General features: G+C 45.3%; 2 protein-coding genes and 1 long non-coding RNA gene across 4 annotated transcripts; all 3 read left to right on the top strand.

Annotated features, from left to right (window-relative positions):
• The first annotated feature begins 506 nt into the window (after nucleotides 1-506).
• On the top strand, nucleotides 507-6,854 carry RBFA (ribosome binding factor A). The gene is given in 8 exon segments (XM_082235293.1): nucleotides 507-680; nucleotides 682-947; nucleotides 2,665-2,707; nucleotides 2,813-2,989; nucleotides 3,410-3,522; nucleotides 4,641-4,725; nucleotides 6,055-6,131; nucleotides 6,443-6,854. Coding segments are annotated over 8 exon segments (1,317 nt in total). The 5' UTR covers nucleotides 507-521; the 3' UTR covers nucleotides 6,840-6,854.
• On the top strand, nucleotides 3,530-4,178 carry LOC309539310. The gene is made up of 2 exons (XR_014222814.1): nucleotides 3,530-3,834; nucleotides 3,967-4,178. It is a non-coding gene; the product is annotated as an uncharacterized lncRNA (long non-coding RNA).
• A 2,624-nt stretch (nucleotides 6,855-9,478) lies between the features above and the next one.
• Nucleotides 9,479-13,511, top strand: LOC309539264 (nuclear transport factor 2-like). Of its 2 annotated transcripts, XM_082235235.1 has the most exons (6): nucleotides 9,516-9,628; nucleotides 9,920-10,014; nucleotides 11,310-11,417; nucleotides 11,927-11,998; nucleotides 12,260-12,358; nucleotides 12,745-13,511. In XM_082235235.1, exons 3-6 carry the CDS (start codon nucleotides 11,319-11,321, stop codon nucleotides 12,856-12,858), a joined length of 384 nt encoding a protein of 127 aa, XP_082091361.1. In that variant the 5' UTR covers nucleotides 9,516-9,628; nucleotides 9,920-10,014; nucleotides 11,310-11,318; the 3' UTR covers nucleotides 12,859-13,511. The 2 variants fall into 2 exon arrangements, with proteins under 2 accessions (XP_082091362.1, XP_082091361.1); XM_082235236.1 differs by lacking the exon at nucleotides 9,920-10,014 and having other exon boundaries at nucleotides 9,479-9,628.
• Nucleotides 13,512-20,342: the final 6,831 nt, after the last annotated feature.

The raw sequence follows: 20,342 nt of genomic DNA, 5'->3' as shown, positions 1-20,342 counted from the left end.
CAAAATAGAAACTAAGGAAAGAATGGGAATGCGTGGAAGAATATATGACAAAACATCGTTCTAAAACAAATTTAGTGATATGCATTGACTAAATTTCGTAAAGATAAGATATTGACATACATTTTATGGAGAAAATACAAACAAAATACACAACAGAATAGAATAAGAAACAAAAACAAAAGAAGCTGTAAAGTGATGGAGGGAAGTCACAAAGGTAGGAATAAGGAAAATATATATATACATATTTACATATGTTAAAATGTGTAATTGAATGTAATAATGTAAATAAAATTAAAAATATCACCAAAAAAGAGATCAGTCCTAAGGTCAAGTCTACACCATACATGGCCCCCCCCCAATAATAATTTTATTGTCACCATCGGCATATAATTTATTGTAGTAATAACAAAGCAGCAATATTCACTGCATGTGCACGGCCACCTCGCGACAGGAGCGATCGCAAAGCAAACCCGCGCGCGCATTCATCAGAAAGCGAAGCATGACTGCGCTTCCCGACTCAGATGCGCCGGGCGCCGCCAGGTGTTCAGGGCTTGCGAGTGCGGATGCTTTGCGGCGAAAAGAGCGCTTCATGGCCGCTGGGGGCGCTGCGGCGGCTTCCCGCGACAGACCTTGCTGGGGCCTTGCGGTGCAACGAGGAGCAGCCGCGGCCGCGGAGCTGCCTGCTTCCAGCCGACGGGGAGGTCTTGGAACTCCTGCGCGGCGAAGAGTCCCGAGCTCGCTATGTGGGGCGTTCGAAGCGCGGCCGCTGCAGCCTTTGCCAGCAGCCGAGCGACCCCGCCTCCCGGGACGGCAGCCTGGTGGCGGCGGCCTCAGGACCGCGGCCTCGGCCTGCCTCCGCTGGGCTGCCCCGGCTGCCGGGCTCTGCGCTGCTCCGCCGCCCTCTGCGGCTCCAGGAACCAGCTCAAGAAGTTCCTCTCTAAAAAGAAGTGAGTAACGCACCCCCCACCCCCGAATAATAACAACAATGGACAGCCATAGATTTGCAGTACTTTCCTTATCTTTCTGAGTAAGGCAGACTTCTTTTGGGAAAGGATAAAGTCATAGAATTGTAGAGTCAGAAGGAACCGCGAGGGTGCAACCCCCCCTGCAATGCAGGAATAAGGTAAAGGTAAAGGGACCCCTGACCATTAGGTCCAGTCGTGGCCGACTCTGGGGTTGCGGCGCTCATCTCGCTTTATTGGCCGAGGGAGCCGGTGTACAGCTTCCAGGTCATGTGGCCAGCTTGACTAAGTCACTTCTGGCGAACCAGAGCAGCGCACGGAAAAGCCGTTTACCTTCCCGCTGGAGCGGTACCTATTTATCTACTTGCACTTTGACATGCTTTCAAACTACTAGGTGGGCAGGAGCAGGGACCGAGCAACGGGAGCTCACCCCGTCACGGGGATTTGAACTGCCGACCTTCTGATTGGCAAGTCCTAGGCTCTGTGGTTTAACCCACAGCGCCACCCGCAAGTATTCCCAATGCAGGAATACTTTTGCTCAACAGGGGCTCGAACCCACAACCCTGAGATTAAGAGCCGGGTGCTGTACCAGCTGAGCTCTCACTGCTATTCACTAGGTCCTGTGCAGAGTATCAATGACACTTGCTGCCCAGGAAGCTCATAAAATGCAATTAATTGTTTTTCTGATCCCACCCAGCCCCCTTAAGGAGGGGATTGGGGCTCTCCTTTAGCACTTTCCACTGATTAATATTGTTATGAGTTGGTGGGGGGTGGCGGGGAAGTAGAATGTATGTGAAATCCTTCTAACCCCTGGATCCAGTAAGTGTTAAGATTATAAACCAGGCTGTTGTTGTTGTTGTTGTTGTTGTTGTTCCTGTTTCAATTTATATAGTGCCCTTTATCAAAAGGTCTCAGAGTGGTGTACAGCATTAGAAATACATTACGAAATATCAAAAACATAGTAAAAAGCATGCTGACAGACAGCCTGATAGTAAAATCATCATCATAATAACAGTCCTCTCCCCCACACTTTCACAGGCCCTCGATTATTTAAAGGCCATAGGCTTGGGTAAAGAGGATGTTTTTGCCTGGCATCCTAAAGACATGTAATGAGGTCGCCAATTGAGCCTCTGTGGGGAGAGCATTTCACAAATGGGTAGCCGCCACAGAAAAGGCCCTTTCTCTTGTTGCCACTCTCTGAACCTGTCTGGAAGCGGGACATAGAGAAGGGCCTCAGATGACAAGTGCATCTGCCCAGGGTCATCTTTAGCAGATGCAGCGCTGGGGTGCAAATATCCGCTCAGTGCTCCCATATTACCACAGATGGGGGGGGCGAAGCTGCGCCCTGCTAGCCACGGGGTGTGTGTGTGCAACTGTCCCCCATGCCGCTGCAGGAGAGCAATCCCCGCAGAGGCTTGGGAGGCAAGCTGCGCATGCGCCAGCCATATAGTTGGTGAGGCGCAGCTGGCGGGTGTGCAGGGAAAGGGGAGGCCGCCAGCAAAGCCGCGCAGCTCCCCCACTTGCTGGGGCACCCCTGAGAGGCCAGCGCCCTGGCGCAACGAACCACTAAGCCGTATGGGAAAGACAGCTCTGCTTCTGCCTCTCCTAGAATAGTGCTGCTGTATTTTGACATATGTTTGATACATTATTGCTCATGTTAAATCCATAAAACTCATATAGTCTCTCTCTTTTTTTCCGAAAGGAAGAAGTTTTGGTATGATAGTCCTGCACTGGGCTCTTCCCTGGTAAGCACAGACAGATTTTTAAATTGGAAAGACAACTACGATGGAAAAGTAGATCATGCTTGATGCACAAGATATTCCTCTCAGCAATCTTTTTTTGTTTTAAAGGCACACAAGCCATCCAACTTGGCAAGTATATTAAAGCTTCGTCCACCAAAAGTGAAGACAGAAGACAGCATACGTAAAAGAACCCTAAATGTTCTTCTGCTTAAAGCTGTGAGCGATGTCCTGAGTACCTTTGAGGCTGGCCAAGAAGTTTATGACCTCAACGTGGAACTGTCTAAGGCAAGTACAAAAGGTATCAATCCAGCAAAGTCCCTAATATAAAGTTGTGAGATCAGAAATGTAATAGGACCGTCAAAGCCCAGTCATGAAACCTGTTCTACAGATTTCATGATGGTTTGTTGCAGTCTGACCTCAAGAACTGTAACAGAATTGGAAAAGGGCCTGTAGTCCAACCCTTGGTTAATGCAGGATATTCATCACTCCCTGTCAAAAGTCGGGCATAAGTAGAAAAAGTTGGATATGGGAAGTGAACTGCTAGATACACGAGTATTGTTGTCAGGAATTGCTTTGCTTAGGTAATAGTAATCCTCTTCTTGAACCTCTTTAATGTAATGGGATTATTGTCACTGCCCTCTTCCAAGCTTAGAGTTCTTCACCATGTAAAATGTGCCCTTACAACTGGCATTTTGAACTCCATAGGCGTCCCTCACATCAGATTTTTCAGTATGTCGTATCTACTGGAAGACTACTGGCAGTGTGGAACATGATGACTACATTGAGAAGGTTCTACAGAAGAGTGGTCCACGTATAAGGTACTACAGTGTTGTATCCAGAGGAGGGTGAATGTCCTTGTCTAGAGGCCATATTGGCAACTTTAAAAGGGCACGTTGAGTGTTGGACTTAAGAATATGTGGTCAGTTGACTGGTTTATTATTTGGCTGTGGTCAAATTTCCAAAATCTAAAATGCCACTATGTAGGTGGTATAAAAACTTTTGTCTAACACTGTAAAGATGGTGATTCATCTTTAAAAAGTGCTTCTGTGATTAGCATAAATATTAAACCTGTTCACAATTCAAGCATCTCTTTAACTAACACGTTAAAAATAGTTTGCCAATATATGATTGTCTAACTCAGGCATGGCCAAACTTGGCCCTCCAGCTGTTTTGGGACTACAATTCCACAATTCCCATCATCCCTGACCACTAGTCCTGTTAGCTAGAGATGATGGGAGTTGGTAGTCCCAAAACAGCTGGAGAGCCAAGTTTGGCCATTCCTGGTCTAACTGGTCAAATTGTGTTTTTGTTACTCAAATGCCCAACTTTAGCTTGCTTATGTTACACCGTTAGGCTCGCAAGCACCTTCAGCACATGCGGAAACATGTATGTACTGTTTTCCTTCAGTTACATTCATATGCAACATGCACAGACATATATGCATGCTTGCTCATGTACACACAAACAAATACACTTTCATGCAAGTGTTCAAAATAACATTTTTGTGTATACACAGAGCAGTCCATGTTACTTTTCAAATACACACATACAAAATACGTTTCTGCTTCCCTTCATTGGTACCTACTTGACTGGGATCTGCAAGAATCTGCTCTAGAAGAGGAAGCTGTTCTGCTGAATAAACAGGAAAGAGTGGCTTGTTTCCTGTGCATCACTCTCACTTTGCAGGAAATCCCCGCAAGGGTACAGTTAGCTGACATGGCCCTGTGGAATGGGGTTTGCCACAAAAGTTGGGTGGGCCTACTTTCCACTTGAAAACTGGATAATTTTCCAATAAAGTAATAAGATGTTACAGTGCTTCATTTTTTTCATTCTATCTTTGTTTTTTGATTTTCATTTTCTCCAAACACTTAACAAAATTGTAGCTGATTTTAATATTAGAGGTTTTTCCTTCCTTCCTTCCTTCTTTTTTTTACAGACACCTTCTGATTTCACATCAGGTCCTAGGAACTGTTCCTTCATTAGTGTTTGTCAGAGACAAAGAAGATGCTGCTATAAGAGAGGTAAGGAAGAAATTGCATAACTGTATTGTTAATATGCATTGTCAGGGTAATTGCATCATGGAGATGGGATGCTGCTCCCATCCCTCCCCCATCCCACTGCCACAAAAACCAGGAAAAGCCATTTTGGGATGCATTCGTAGCAACTTGTTAACAGAAATATACTATTGCACTAGGCTGATCCAGGGTGGGGTCCATTTTCAGTCCAAAGGCCACATTCTCTCATGAGCAACTTGCTGGGTGGACGGGGGTCACATGTCCGCAGTGAGCAGGGCGAAGGGTTGTGGCCAGTGGCAAAAATGGTAAAATCAATTGGTACAACACTTATCTGTGTACAATATGCTACATTCCCATTGTGTATGTCAGAATTTTCTACACATGCATCCATCCATCCATCCATCCATCCATCCAAGCAACTGAGAGGCGTTATCACATTTCAGGGGCATATTGTTTGCACAACACATTAAGCCAAGCTATGGCTTACTGGAAGTGCACAAACATGGAAGCTCCTGGAGATGAGCTTGCAGCCATTTTGCTCCTCCTCGGTCCTTTTTTGCTCCCATACCGCACCAAGCTAAGTCAAGGATTTGTCGTTCAGACCCAGGCCTGTGATTAAACTGTCTCACTAACCACTAGCTGTAGGCAAGGTTTGCTCCTTTTTCAGAATCCACACCAGGCTTCCTCAGCCTCAGCCCTCCAGATGTTTTTGGCCTACAGCTCTCATGATCCCTAGCTAGCAGGACCAGTGGTCAGGGATGATGGGAATTGTAGTCTCAAAACAGGTTGAGGTTGAGGAAGCCTGATCCACACAGTAAACCCTAGATTGACTTACCATGATGTCATGTGTACCGGACCACTGGCACGGTAACGAGGGCTTAAAGGTAAAGGTACCCCTGCCCAAACGGGCCAGTCTTGCCAGACTCTGGGGTTTGTGCGCCCATCTCACATTTATTGGCCGGGGGCCAGCGCTGTCCGGAGACACTTCCGGGTCACGTGGCCAGCGTGACAACGCTGCTCTGGCGAGCCAGAGCCGCACACGGAACGCCGTTTACCTTCCCGCTGGTAAGCGGTACCTATTTATCTACTTGCCCCCGGGGGTGCTTTCGAACTGCTAGGTTGGCAGGCGCTGGGACCGAGCAGCGGGAGCGCACCCCGCCGCGGGGATTCGAACCGCCGACCTTTCGATCGGCAAGCCCTAGGCGCTGAGGCTTTAGCCCACAGCGCCACCCGCCCTGTAAACGAGGGCTTACAACTTATTTAACTTCTTGATTGTGCAAAGAAACGGCCCTATTTCTGGATATCTTAAATGCATGTGAATTTATTTTCTTGCAGATTGAGAAGTTATTGGCAACTGCTGATTTTGGGCCTGAAGAAGAAGAAGGAAAGGAATCGGTTCAAAATGATTTCAGGTGTAAAATCATAAACACAAATGTAACGCTTTGGAAAAACTAGTTAAAATATTTTAAGATGCGTTTTCAAGCTACTGTTGGTTTGGTTAAGAGTTGTGTGCCTGTGGTGGGTGAAAGACCACCTCCTTCCTTCCTACTGTAGTCTCAGTGTTCCCTTCCTTACAGTGCAGTATCTGTCTCTCTAATCGAGGGACCCTCCAGAACATTGTGGGCTGCAGTGGGTGGGGGGAAATCAGCAAAAATTCGGCAAAGGGACAAGTATCACATACAGTTAGGGCTACAGTTCTTACTTTTTTATCCCTTTCTTGCAGTGAACAACGATACACCAAAGCCACCACATACTTGGACTCGTCCCTTTCCTGCATGTATGATAATCTGTTTGGAATTGATCATGATGCATTAAATAAGCAAATAATTGAATACAAAAAAATGACTAAGGACAAGGAAATAGAAGGAGTTGGATTGTCAGAGCAGCAGAAGCAACAGCTGGCTGAGATACAAAAGCGCAAGAAAGTGAGGTGGAAGAAACCCAAGAAACCTTTTGATGATGGAATTACACCTCAGAAATACCTAATGGACAAATACAGTGAAGATGACTGGGACAGTGACACTGCGTCCTCACATGAACTGGAAAATGAACTGGAGGATGAATTGCAGGAAATGGAAGATAGACTGGAAGTAGATAACAGTACCACCGAGCACAAGTAAACTTGTAAAACAAAACTGGCTTACCTGAGAGCAAACCCCATTAACCTCAGTCAAATTTATTTCTAAGTAGTTATATACACAAGGTGTTTAAAATAAGGATTTTGCTTTTCACCATTAAAACAGCATACTGTATAGCGGAGGAAAACCATAAGTTTTCATAGAATAGTTTATTTTTAAAAAACCTTGTTTCAAACTGTTTTTATTTATTAAACAATTGAACAATTCTTCTCAGCTGTTCAATTTCATTTATACACTAACTTACATTTGAACAACTTTGACAGTATCAAACTATCTTCATTATAACTTGTATCACTGGAACCTAATTGGTATCCGAGTAATAACCATATTTACCTTTGACAGTGTCAGTCTTCTATCACATTTCTGCCAGCAATCTTTACAACAGCACTATGAGGTCAGCTAGTAAGAGTACCCCCACATTATAAGACAATACGACACTTAATGTTAGTAGTTTTCTTACAGCCACCCACTGAGATGTGTTGAGATTAGAAAGAAATACCTGGCTAATGCTCTTAACTGTTTTACTATACTAAGTCCAAATACTACAACCAGTAGACATGAGACATGAGATTCTGCAATGCTGGCAGTATCTCCAGTGAGAGACAGAACAGCGGCTCCAATAATTTTACTAAGAAAGTGGTCTGTGGGTGCTAACTGTGGCAATGGATTGATGGATTATATGACTGTGGCTCCTTCCATAATTCTCTTCCCCAAAGCAGCCATATCAGAAGTGGTCCCAAGATAAAGACAGTAACCTCGTTATTCAGCAAGTTGGCAGGTAAGCCATGCAGCTGTGCGTAGGCTGGAGGAGAAGGGATAGATCCGGCAAAGTTACTACTAGTAGTAGTACTACTACTATTACTTCTTTTCCAGCTTGCCATCAAAGACTTCAAGGTGGTATACTAGCTTCTTTTTCTCCCCATTTTATCCTTCTAATGGCCTTGTGAGGGGAGGGAGAGAGATGGTGAATGGCCCATGGTCACCCACCGAGTTTCATGGCTTAAGTGAAGGTTTGAACACGGGTTTCCCAGACCCTAGTCTCAACAAAGATTGCCAGCCCCCTTGAGGCCCCAGGGCCCATTTGTAAACCAGAGAAACCCATGGGCACCACACACATCATAACATGTCGACTAAAGCAGAATGCATCTCCCAAGCCTCATTTTAGAAGGGGGAAAGGAACCTATGAACATCAGGTAAGGTCTCTGGGCACACGTGTGTCCATTGGCAACACCTGCTCTAATCGTCCCACACTGGCTCTGAATAATGGCCTGCTGTTTTCCATAGTTAAACCTATATTGCATTGATGTGATGGCTGCCTCCTTAAATGGCTTTAAAAGAGGACTAGAAAAAATCATGGATAATAAGGCTATCAATGACTACTGTTCGTGATCGCTGTGTAGCACTTCAGGTATCAGAGGCTGTAATGGCATTGAATGCCAGTTATTGGTGGGTAGGGAGAGGATATTTATTTTTCGCCCTATAGGACGCACCGTCCCATAAGGCGCACCTAGTTTTTTTGGGGGAAAATAAAGGGGGGGGAATTTATTTCCCCCCCAGGCGCAGGGCTGGGGCGGTGAAGCCTGAGCTTCCCCCGACCCCAGCCCCCAGAACAGGCAACTCTCAGCGCGCCCAGGCTTCAGCATGCAGGCAACTCTCCGCAAGCTGCGGGAGCCCGGCGCGGGCTCCCACGGCTTGCGGAGAGCTGCGCGAAGCTTGGAGAGTGAGAGGGGTCGGTGCGCACCAACCCCTCTCGCTCTCCAGGCTTCAGCGAAAGCCTGTATTCACCCCATAGGACGCACACACATTTCCCCTTCATTTTTGGAGGGGGAAAGTGTGTCCTATAGGGCGAAAAATACGGTGTTTGGGCTCATGCCCTGCCTGCAAGCTTCCCATAGGCTTCTTGGTGGCTGGCCACTAGGAAACTACAGTTAGAATGGGACTACAGTCTGATCTAGCTCAGCTTTTCTTATTTCGTAGGCACTGCACACATCGTACATTTAAAGCCCCCAAGAATCCTGGGAAATGTAGCTTCCCCCATCAGAGCTACAATTCCCAGTTTTCTTGACAAACTATACAGTTCCTAGGCTTCTTTTGAGGGGAATATGTGGTTCAGCTATATGGTTTTTAGGTTTTTTTTAAAGCCCACTTAAGAACATTAGCATTAACATTGGTTGCCAGCAACCATTTCCGGCACCCGTTCCAGAGGAACAGCAGAGATATCTTGCAACCACTTACTTGGGATAAAGTCTCAATGAACTAAATCGACACATTTCTGAATAGGCATCCACAGGATTGTGCTTTAGCTCTGCTGACCTCTTGTCAGGAGTCCTTGGCACCTTACAGGCGAATACTTTTCATTGTGCTGTGAATTCTCACCCAATAACCTTTCTCCCTCAAAAGCTTTGAAAGAGTGAACGCGTATAAAGCAGAAGTTGAGCCAGAAATTCGTGTTTTCGCCTACGGATTTTAATGCATGCTCTCCCAGTTTTATCTCATGCCAAAGATTCTGCATGGCTAATTTTGTAGCCACTAACCGAGCAGCACTGCGACGAGTAGAACAAGGAAGTGTCTCTTAACATGCCGCTTTAGGAGCGAACATCAAAGCCAGCCCAGTATTCCAAATCCCTTTGAGGTGGCGGCGCTCAGGCTGCCATTGGCTGAAGAGGGTGTGACGTATTCTAAATCGCCGGGGTCGGCGCGCCATCTGATGGTTCTAACGAGTTTGCATCGGTGACCCACGTGCTTGTTGGACAGAAGCGGCTGCTAAGGAGGTGGGGATACGGGAAAGTTTTTTTTTATTTTCAGGGGGCGGGAAGACTTCTATAATGGCGCCAAATTTCCAGAGAGTTACTGTGTGTGTTGTGATTCCCAAAATGCGGGTGGATTCCATATATTCATTCCCCCAACCGGGACGCGGTGGGGGGAGCCATCCCCACGTGCGTTTCAAGCCCTAGGTGGTCGGATTCCAGAAGCCCCCCTCTAGGTTGTTCCCGTGCATCCTGCGCGGTGGCTGAATCCTTTAGCTTAAAATCTGAATCGGTTTCCAACCACTTCTTTTGTAGGCTGCTGGCGATAGGTTGGAGATAAGCCGAGGGTTGGAGTCGAGCTGGGAAGGAGGTAGCGCGCAGGCGACCACAACGGGCGGACAAGCTGCCGGGTGAGTCGGCCGCTTGGGCGCCCAGATCCACGCCTGGGGAGCAAACGGCGGGCTTTGTTAGGCGTGCAACGCCCCGGGGATGGGGAGCGGGGTTTGGAATCGCTGGGCGCTGCATAGTTTGGAAGTGGGTGCAGCTTTTGAACGCATAACTGCTTTTAAAAGAGAGCGGTCTGATCTGGCATTGCACGTTAGGAGCTTGCTTCCTGCACCGATCCTTTCCCTAGATGTGCACGAGTTTCTCGCTTTTGCTCCCTTATCCTCGCTTTCCCCAGTGCTCTTCCAGCGTTTGCCGGAGCAGTTGACCCCCGCCTACCCCCGGGCTCGAGCAAGACGCAGGGGCGGTAGTAGTAGCACGTGGCCTTTCCAAAACTGGGAGGGGAGTGGCGGCGCTGGGGGGTCGGTGAGTGAAGAGAAGCGACCTCGTTGCGTTTTCACAAGTTCGCGAGAGATCAAGAGCGTGGAGCCGACAGTTAGTTTCCCCGCTGACGACCTCCGGATGAAAATGGGCGCTGTGCTTCTTTACGCCTAATCGGAAGGGGCATCTATCTACTTACTCCCAAGTCAGCACGTGAGGTGTCCAAGCTAGAGGAACCCCATTAAAGGCGTTTGTGGATCGCGCAGCCTGATCTCACGAATGTTTAGTGGGATCGGAGATCCGCCCTTACGCCGAAGTAAGCCCATGCCGGACTGGACCCGTTTCTGATGACCCTATGCATGTTTATGCAGAAGTCCCCTTCAGTTCAGTGATATTCTCCAAGTAAGCATGTTTAGGGCTGCAGCCTCAGAGTGCGGTTCTATGCATGCCTGTTCCCACTGCATCCCACGGGATTTACTTTTACCTGCGTAGCACAATGGACTGCAGTTTTACTTCTTGATCCTAGGCATGTTTACGTGGGCGTCCCACTGAATTCAGCTGAGCTTACTCCAAGAAAAGTTTCATTGGATTATGTAGCCAAATCCTATATATGTTTACTTAGAAGTTCAACCAGTTTCCAAGTAAATTCTGAGTTTGTCCAGAAGATCAAGGGCAAGCCTAAACATGTTTTATCAGCAGTAGATCCCGCTGTACTGTCTTACCCAAATGATAAGCAAAAGGAAAACAATAAATTGAAAATTTCATATCTGAGTTCTTGTGCAACTTTAATGTTCACTCTTTCACTCCTACTAAGCTTAAATGTGAATAACCGGCTTACGTTGTACATTTATACCTCCAGACATAGTTCCATTATGGGTGGGCTTGTGACTGTCTAGGTTTTATTAATTAAACATTCCTAATGTTAGTTTTCCCTTTGTAGGTGTGCAAAATGGCAGAAAGACCCATTTGGGAGCAAATTGGAACAAGTTTTATACAACTTTATTACCAGCAGTTTGATACCAACAGGGAACAACTAGCTTCACTTTATGTATGTACCAATTTACCTTTGTTTAGACCTTTGTTTTCTCATTGGTCCTGGGTTATTGACTTGGCATCTTTGGCAAAGCAGCAAAAGTTAAGATGTGATTGTGGTGCCTAACCAAAACTTGGGTCTGTTGTTGTTGTTCTTCGTGTTTGTTAATAACAAAATATTGTAAATTTTAGATCCCAGGCAGCTTCCTTTTATTCCTATCGGTAGTTGAAGGTAGAGTCTTGTGATTGAAGTTTTCCAAATACTTTAGGCGTAATAGTGTGTTTTCTTATCAGTCACAGTGTTCCCCCCTTCCAATGTGAAGTGCTTGCAGTTTGAGCCAAGGACCCAGAAAATACTACCATAGATTTTGCCAAACTTTGGGGATGGGTGCAGACACTTGTGGGAAGCTGAGTACGATGAGGAGTGGAGCTCCCTGAAGGCATACCTAGGGGTTGAATCTCTGTACTTTGCTTTTCTTTGGTCTTTTTAATGTATAGGTTTTAGTAATGTATACCTTTTTGCAGACAGATGCTTCTTGTTTATCATGGGAAGGGCAGCAATACCAAGGAAAAGCATCAATCATGGAAAAGTTGCTGGTATGTTCCTACTTAAAATCAGTAGTTCATAGAATCGTAGAGTTGGGAGGGATCCAAGGGTCATCTAGTCCAACCCCCTGCAAGGCTAGCTTGCTGCCTGTTGTGTAAGTGTTTTAAAATAATTAAATCCAATAGTTTAACCGAGGAACTGAAAGGAGAGCACTGATTGACTTGGTCTGTTTCTCATGTGTTTGCATGTTGCTAGTATGCTATATCTAGTAAACTAGGCAGGTCTAACACTTGTTCTCTTTATGGTACTAGAGACTCCCTTTCCAAAAAATTCAGCACAACATAACATCCCAAGATCACCAACCAGCTCCTGACAACTGTATCCTTAGTATGGTTGTTGGTCAGCTAAAGGTAAGTTTGAAAATTAATATCATCTTTGGCATGTGCAAAGCATTTAAATCTTTGGCTACCTCAGTGTTAAAGCTGAAACATTAAAGCGTCCGAACAGAATTTTATTTATTTAAAGTATCATAAACCGAGCAATAAAAATGGAAAGTGTGTGTGTTAGATGCTATACAATACATCTGCCACATAAAATGAAACAGAAGGTACAATGTAATCAAAATGACATACTGTAAGATTTCACTGATTTATCTTTTCACCAAAATCAGCGAGGCATAAAAGGGCTTAAATCTGGTTGGATTTTGCTTTATTATGTTTAAGACTACTATGGGGCTTCTGTTTACATGATGGCCATATTTATAAAGAATCTAAAATGTCATCTTCTCTTAATGTAGGTGGATGATGATCCAGTGATGGGATTTCACCAGTTGTTTGTTCTCAAGAACATTAACGACAAATGGATCTGTTCCAATGACATATTTAGGTTGGCTCTGTACAACTTTGCTTGAAATCTCTGTTCTCAAGCAAGCCTTTGAGATCGTTCATCTAAAAAAAGAATTGTAAACAAAAATTGGTTTTAAAATTGCTTGTATTCTTCTTCATTCTTTTGCTTGGTGATTGAAAGAACATGTATATTCTGTTTTAAATGTTAAGCAGTCTCATTAGGATGATCACTTCCTCTAATATACCTGCACATCTGTCACATAAAACATTGTGTATATAAAGTATTGTAAGAATGCTCTGCTTGTCTATTTTAATTGTATTAAACATGTTGAAACTTGCATAAAGGATCGCTTTTAAAATTGCTCTGAAATTTAGCTCTGAAATAACCACAAGAAGTCCTGTTAGTGGACATGAAGGAATAACCATTTTTCTTAAATGCATTTCTTCTACATGACTACATATTTCATATCCTCATGTTATTTGTTGATATGTTGGCATGAACTCTGGGTGAATTTGCAGTGCTAAGTTTGCATTTTGAATATATTGTTTGCATGAAGTCTGAGGTGGCTGGAGTCATTCATTATCATGGCAAGACAAGCCCCATGTATGTACCATTGTGCTGCCCCGTGTTTATGGAATTTGTTACGGCTAAAGAATTATCAGATATGAGAATTTGGCCCATTCATGTGGACAATTAAAGCTTTTCTTTTCAAGCAGGCTTTTAACCTCTCAAGTATAATTGAGCTGTATTGAATATTTTGTTTATGTTGAATATCTTGAGCTCACCACGAACACTTCCCTTGTTCTCTTATAATGGCAACGGCACCTACCTGAGAGGTGACGGCACTGAATTCTGGCTGGAAAAAAACCTCTGGACAGTCATCTTCAGCAGAGGCATTCTTAATGGTCTGAATAGGGGTACTGTCGGAGGAAGAGCTGGCAAAGAAGCTCCACCAGTTTAGGAGCTCTGCTGTCCTGACAGCTTGCCCTGACTTGGTGTGAATAAGATGGAGCACATCAAATGGATCATCCAGAGAACTTCTGTTAACCAGAACCAGAGAACAGCCCTTATAGGTATTCTCATTGCCACCTTTCTTTCCTTTGTAGGCCTGGCACAATTTGGATACACCTGGCTGGACAAAAAAAAAGTCAGGCACCCAATCTTTAAGGCTGTCAGTGGCTACTAGCCAGCATGGCTATGATCCATCTCCCCATCACAGGGAGGTGGATCATACCATAGAATCATAGAATCATAGAGTTGGAAGAGACCACAAGGGCCATCGAGTCCAACCCCCTGCCAAGCAGGAAACACCATCAGAGCACTCCTGACATATGGTTGTCAAGCCTCTGCTTAAAGACCTCCAAAGTAGGAGACTCCACCACACTCCTTGGCAGCAAATTCCACTGTCGAACAGCTCTTACTGTCAGGAAGTTCTTCCGAATGTTTAGGTGGAATCTTCTTTCTTGTAGTTTGGATCCATTGCTCCGTGTCCGCTTCTCTGGAGCAGCAGAAAACAACCTTTCTCCCTCCTCTACCAGTTGAATACCAGTTGCTTGGGAACACTGGCATGATTCTCAGCTTGGCAGACACATACTTGCACTAATTCTTCAGGCCAGTCTAGATGTTCAGGACAACACTTTGCTCTTATTTCCCACAACTCCATAAACTTAAGCAGTTGGTTCCCTGTCCAGTTTATTTGTGGCATTGGAACCAGCATGTGCAGATACAGCTTAAAAGCAATAGAATGCTGCATAGTGTGCTGGGGGAAGAAAATAGGTTTTGCCTCTTTTCATTTTGATTTTTGTATAAAATTTATACCCCACTTTTCAATCACATGATCAAGGCAGCTCACCATAGATTGTAATAGTAGACACACATATACACTCGGTCCAATAGTTCGTGGTTAGGGAACCTCCAGTCTGCAGGCTAAATTTGACCTGGCATGGGTCCCAATTTCACTTGCGAAGCTGTTTTCCTCAAACCACACCCACTTGTCCCACTCCTGATGGTATATGTGACTGCCTCTCCCCATATCAACAAAACGGGGCCCTTGGATCATCATATGAGGTGATCATCACGAGAGGTCAAAAGGGCAGCAACCCGAGAACAGGCCTTTTCTGTGGTGGCTCCCCAGGGAGACTCTTTGGCACATTCATTACCTATCTTTAGGCAGCAGGCAAAAAAATTCCTCTTCTCCAAGGCCTTTGACTAATTAAACCATCTTTTAAACTGAGATGGGGGGGGGGGTTATTGTTTTTGTTTGTTACTGTGGTAAGTATTTTTGTGTTTTTATATTGTGAACCATCCTGTGATCCTCAGATGAAGGGAGGAAATCTAATAAAGAAACAATATATTAAGATAAATATGAGGCCGGTAGAGATGTCACTCGATGAGCTGTGCAGCTGAGTCCCCCATGAGGAACGTGATTGCTTGTGCTGCCAAATCCTGCCTGAAAAAAGCAGGGTTGAAGTCACCCCCCCCCCATCAGATGATGGGCAGTGAACAAGCCTACGGATGTTTGTATCCTTCAGTGGTGCTTTGAAGTCCCAGCATCTCTGTGGTCTCAGGTGATTGGCAGGTTGGCTGCACTTGGTCCACATGGGGTAGGGGAGCTAAGGAGCAACTGGCCCCACCAGCCAGATCAGGTCCCCGATCCCTGGCTAATGGAAGAGGCCAGAGGATGCTTCCCTTCAGCTCTGAAGCCCCAGGACAACTGGCAGGGGTAAAGATTCTTTCTGGCAGGGACTGGGGATACAAGCTCCCTGCAACAGCTGTATCCCTGGCTAAGGGATAAAGCCAGGCTGGTCTTGCTGCAACATTGTTCCTGGGAGACACAGAGTGCAATTAAAGGAGGAGCAGCCCATAATTTTCTTTTCCAAAAAGGTAATTCCTAATCTAGCCGCCGCTCTGAGATGGGAGCTTTATCAGTGATGGATATTTCGGTGTTGAATTTTTATGCTGTCTGTTGCTTGTAATGTGCAAAGACAGACTCATCAGGTTTCGCGTTTGATGTGGTGAAAGGCAGTGTGATGTGCTTCTACCAAGGGGGGGGGGGAGAGAACCTTCTGTCAAGGGCTGCCTGACCCAGGGAATGGGGATCACACTGTTGCTGACTGTGTGCCGGCAGCAGACAGACCCAAATGTCAAAGTCGGCTGTCTCCCATTTTTTCCTTCCATCCACACAACATTGGGCCAAGGCCAGCAGGTTGCCTATAACATTTTACAATATCAAGTTTAGATAGTGAACTCTTCATTTACTAAAGAGTCATAAAGCTATCAAGGGCTGCTAGCTTTGATGTTTATGTCCTGTCTTTGTTGTCAGGATGCAGTAGGTCTCTGAATACTAGCTGTTGAGAATCGCAGGAGAGCTCTGCTGTGCCCAGGTTCTGCTTGCAAGCTTTCCTTGAGCACCTGGCTAACAGAGGGCTGGACTATATGGGTCTTTGGCCTGGCCCAGTAGTTTATTCTTATGTTCTTACAAGCTTAATGCACACCAAAGGTCCGGTCCTGACATCTCCGTGAAGGGATGGACAGACTCCTGTCTGAAACCCTGAAGAGGTATTTCGAGTCAACAGAGACCGACTCGGTATAAGGGAGACTATTAAGTGCCACCTGTTGCAAGTATAGGCATATCTCGGGTTACAGACGCTTCAGGTTGCACGTTTTTGGGATATGGACGTGCCGAAATCCAGAAGTACCGGAACGAGTTACTTCCGGGTTTCGGTGCTCACGCATGTGCAGAAGTGCTGAATCGCAACCCGTGTGTGCGCAGATGCGGTGCTGCGGGTTGCGGACGCTGCAGGTTGTGAACGTGCCTCCTGCACAGATCACGTTCGCAACGAGTGTCCACTATACTGTATGTGAAAAGGATTGATTGAGAGGTCTTAGTAGACCACAAGTTTAGCATGCGTCAACAGTGTGATGCAGGAGCAAAAAAATTGAATGCTGTTCTAGGCAGCATCAACATATGTCTAGAGTCCTACCGCACCTGGAGTACTGTGTCCAGTTCTGGGTGCCACAATTTAAAGATACTGACGAGCTGGAATGTGTGCAGAGGAGGGTGACCAAGATCAAGGGTCTGGAAACCAAGCCATATGAGGATCAGTTGAGGGAACTGGGAATGTTTCGCCTGGTAAAGAGGAGATTGAGAGGAGAGATGATAGCCATCTTCAGATATCTAAAGGGCTACCATGTAAGATAAAGCAAGCTTGTTTTCTTCTGCTCTGGAGGGTAGAATGGATTCAATGGATTCAATTTACAAGAATTACAATTGAATTACAATTGAAACCAATGGATTCAAGTTACAAGAAAGGAGATTCCGACTAAAGATCAAGAACTTTCTGAGAGTAAGAGCTGTTTGACAGTGGAACAGACTCCCATGAAAGGTGGCAGGCTCCTTCCTTGGAGATTTTAAGCAGAGGTTGGATGGCTATCTGTCTTGTATGATCTAGTTGAGATCTCTGCATTGCAGGGGATTGGACTAGATGACCCTTGGGGTCTCTTCTAACTACAATTCTATGATACTATGATTTATGTTTGGGTGGCGCTGTGGGTTAAACCACAGAGCCTAGGACTTCCCAGTCAGAAGGTCAGCGGTTTGAATCCCCGCGATGGGGTGAGCTCCCGTTGCTCGGTCCCTGCTCTTGCCAACCTAGCAGTTCGAAAGCACGTCAAAAGTGCAAGTAGATAAATAGGTACTGCTCTGGCAGGAAGGTAAACGGCGTTTCCGTGTGCTGCTCTAGTTTGTCAGAAGCGGCTTAGTCATGCTGGCCACATGACCCGGAAGCTGTACGCCGGCTCCCTCAGCCAATAAAGCGAGATGAGCGCCGCAACCCCAGAGTCGGCCACGACTAGACCTAATGGTCAGGGGTCCCTTTACCTTATGATTTATGTTAAGTATTTAAAATGCACTTTTCATGCCAATGAATTCTCAAAGCAAAAAACATTAACAACAGCAAAAACAAAATAGATACAGTACAACATCCAAAGAAAAATACAAAAATAAATCAGCATTATTATGTTACCAGCAAGGAGAATAATACAATTATATTATACTTAATTGTCCATATGAATGGGCTAAGTTCTCATATCTGATGAATCTTCAGTCGTAACAAATTCCATAAACATGGGGCAGCAAGAGAGAACATTCTTTTAGTTGTCAAGGACAACCTAGTTTCTCAAAGCAGCAGCACCTTCAGCAGAGATTAATTACTGGACCTTGATCATGGAGATACATATGGAAGTAGGCATGCCATCAAGCAAACAGAAATTACACTGTATAGGACTTCAAATGTAAGAACTGCTGGTGCTGTGAAAGTAGCCCCAAACAGATTGGAAACCAGTGGAACACGTGTAGTATTAATGCTCCTGGTGGCTACCACTCTTCACCAGACTTGTTGACACATTTTTGCTGAACTGAACTTTTAGAAGTGCTTTCATGGGGAGTCCTCCATGGAGCACAGTAGCATAGTCCAATCAAGAGGTCACCAGGGCATGCAGTTGCAAGGTCTCTCTTTTCCAGAAAAGCATGCAAGCTTAGCCACAGCCTTCACCTGAGAAAGCAGAACCCTGTTTTCAAGGCTTCCTTCCAACCTGTGAACTTGTTCTTTCAGTGGGAGTGTGATTCCATACAGGACAGTCCATTCTACCACTTCTTTGATTTTAGAACCATCCATTGTTAGTATCTGCAACTTCTCTGGAGTACATTTCACTGTGTTTACTTTGGTCTAGTCTGCTTATGACACCAACCAGATGTTCAAGGAAGACAACTGGTTCAGATGGAAAGGAGAAAGAGAGCTTGGTGTTGTTAGCATTACAAGGACAACCCACTCCAGATTGCCTCTGCTAGTAGTTTCATGAACATATAAGCATGGGAGACAGAATAGATCCCTGCAGGACACTGTGAACAAGGCTCATTAGGAAATAATGTCTTCCCATCATTGTTTTCTGGAGTCTTCTGATCAGGTAGGAGCTGCATGACTGCAAAATAGTGCCCTCCAATGCCCAATACATGTCAGACAGAAGAATACCATCATCAGTGGTATCAAAACCATCTAAGAGGTTCAGGAGAAATAGTAGTGTCATATTCCTGTTTTTCTGCTGACAAAGGTCATCAACCCAGACAAGCAAGGCAGTCTCAGTCTGAAATACAACCCTTTCCTACTGTCATCATGTTTTGTTTTCAAGTGTTTGAAAAGTTATTTGCCACTCTCTGAATCAAGCTCAGGTGTTGGTCCTTATTTAAAGCTGCCCAGTTCTCATCCCCAACTACAGTCTATTATTATTGTAGTAGTAGAGTGGATCCTCGGGTTGAGAACGTGATCCGTGCGGGAGGCACGTTCACAACCCGTCTGCACATGCACGGCTTGCAATTCGGCGCTTCTGCGCATGCACAAAGCGTGATTTAGTGCTTCTGCACAAGCGCCGAAACCAGGAAGTAACCTGTTCCGGTACTTCTGGGTTTCAGCACGTCCGTATCCCAAAAACGCACAACCTGAAGCATCTGTAACCTGAGGTATGACTGTAGTAGTAGTAGTAGTAGTAGTAGTAGTAGTAATACCCTGCCCATCTGACTGGGTTGCCCCAGCCACTCTGTGTGGCTTCCAACAAATATAAAAGCATAATAAAACATCAAACATTAAAAATGTTCCTATACAGGGCTGCCTTCACATGTCTCCTAAAAGTTGTATACTGTAGTTATTTAGCTCTTTGACATCTGATGGGAGGGCATTCCACAGGGTAGGCACCACTACTCAGAAGGCCTTCCTTGGTTCCCAGTAACTTCACTTCTTGCAGTGAAGGAACTGTCAAAAACCCCTTGGAGCTGGACCTCAGTGTCTAGGCTGTATGATGGGGGTGGAGACGCTCCTTCAGGTATACTGGGTCGAGGCTTTTAATGTCAGCACCAACACTTTGAATTGTGTTTGGAAATGTACTGGGAGTCAGTGTAGATCCTTTAGGACCAGTGCTATATGGTCTTGGCGGCACTCCCAGTCACCAGTCTAGCTGCCACATTCTGGATTAGTTGTAGTTTCCAAGTCACTTTCAAAGGTAGCCCCACATTGAGTGCATTGCAGAAGTCAAGTGGGAGATAACCAGAGCATGTACTACCCTGGCAAGACACTGCACAGGCAGGTAGGGTCTCAGTCTGTTCCAAATGATCTCTTTGAAGCGTGGAAGCTGTTTCTGCATGGGCTGATCCTGCATCTCTTTAACAACGTGTGTAAACAATAGCACATAAATGGGAAATAACAGGAGTTTCATGGGAAGTAACCTATACAGTAGTTCAGTGTTCCATGTTCCAAACAGCACCAAGTGTACTATTGCCAAGGTATAGTCAAAGTGATATTGCTGACCATCATCCATGACCATCCTTGGCTGAGACTGATGGGAGCCCAACACCACATGGAGAGCCCCATGTTGGCTACCTCTTCTGTTGCCTATAATATGTTTAATTACAATGGAACTTGCTTACCTCTTGCCACTGTATTATCACAATACTGACACCATATTTCAAATATATATTATATAGTCACCCCCAAAAATTTT

This window comes from Podarcis vaucheri (assembly GCF_965113315.1).
Source record: "Podarcis vaucheri genome assembly, chromosome: 8".
Lineage (NCBI taxonomy): Eukaryota > Metazoa > Chordata > Lepidosauria > Squamata > Lacertidae > Podarcis > Podarcis vaucheri.
The sequence above is the reverse complement of the archived record's forward strand: the minus strand, read 5'-3'. Positions and strand labels throughout refer to the sequence as shown.

What these genes read in the sequence shown, in the direction of transcription:
- LOC309539264 (XM_082235236.1), top strand. Translation starts at nt 11,319, where the DNA reads ATGGCAGAAAGACCCATTTGGGAGCAAATTGGAACAAGTTTTATACAA. An exon ending in AACAACTAGCTTCACTTTAT is followed by an intron (nt 11,418 to 11,926) that starts GTATGTACCAAT and finishes ACCTTTTTGCAG; the next exon opens with ACAGATGCTTCTTGTTTATC. An exon ending in CAATCATGGAAAAGTTGCTG is followed by an intron (nt 11,999 to 12,259) that starts GTATGTTCCTAC and finishes TTATGGTACTAG; the next exon opens with AGACTCCCTTTCCAAAAAAT.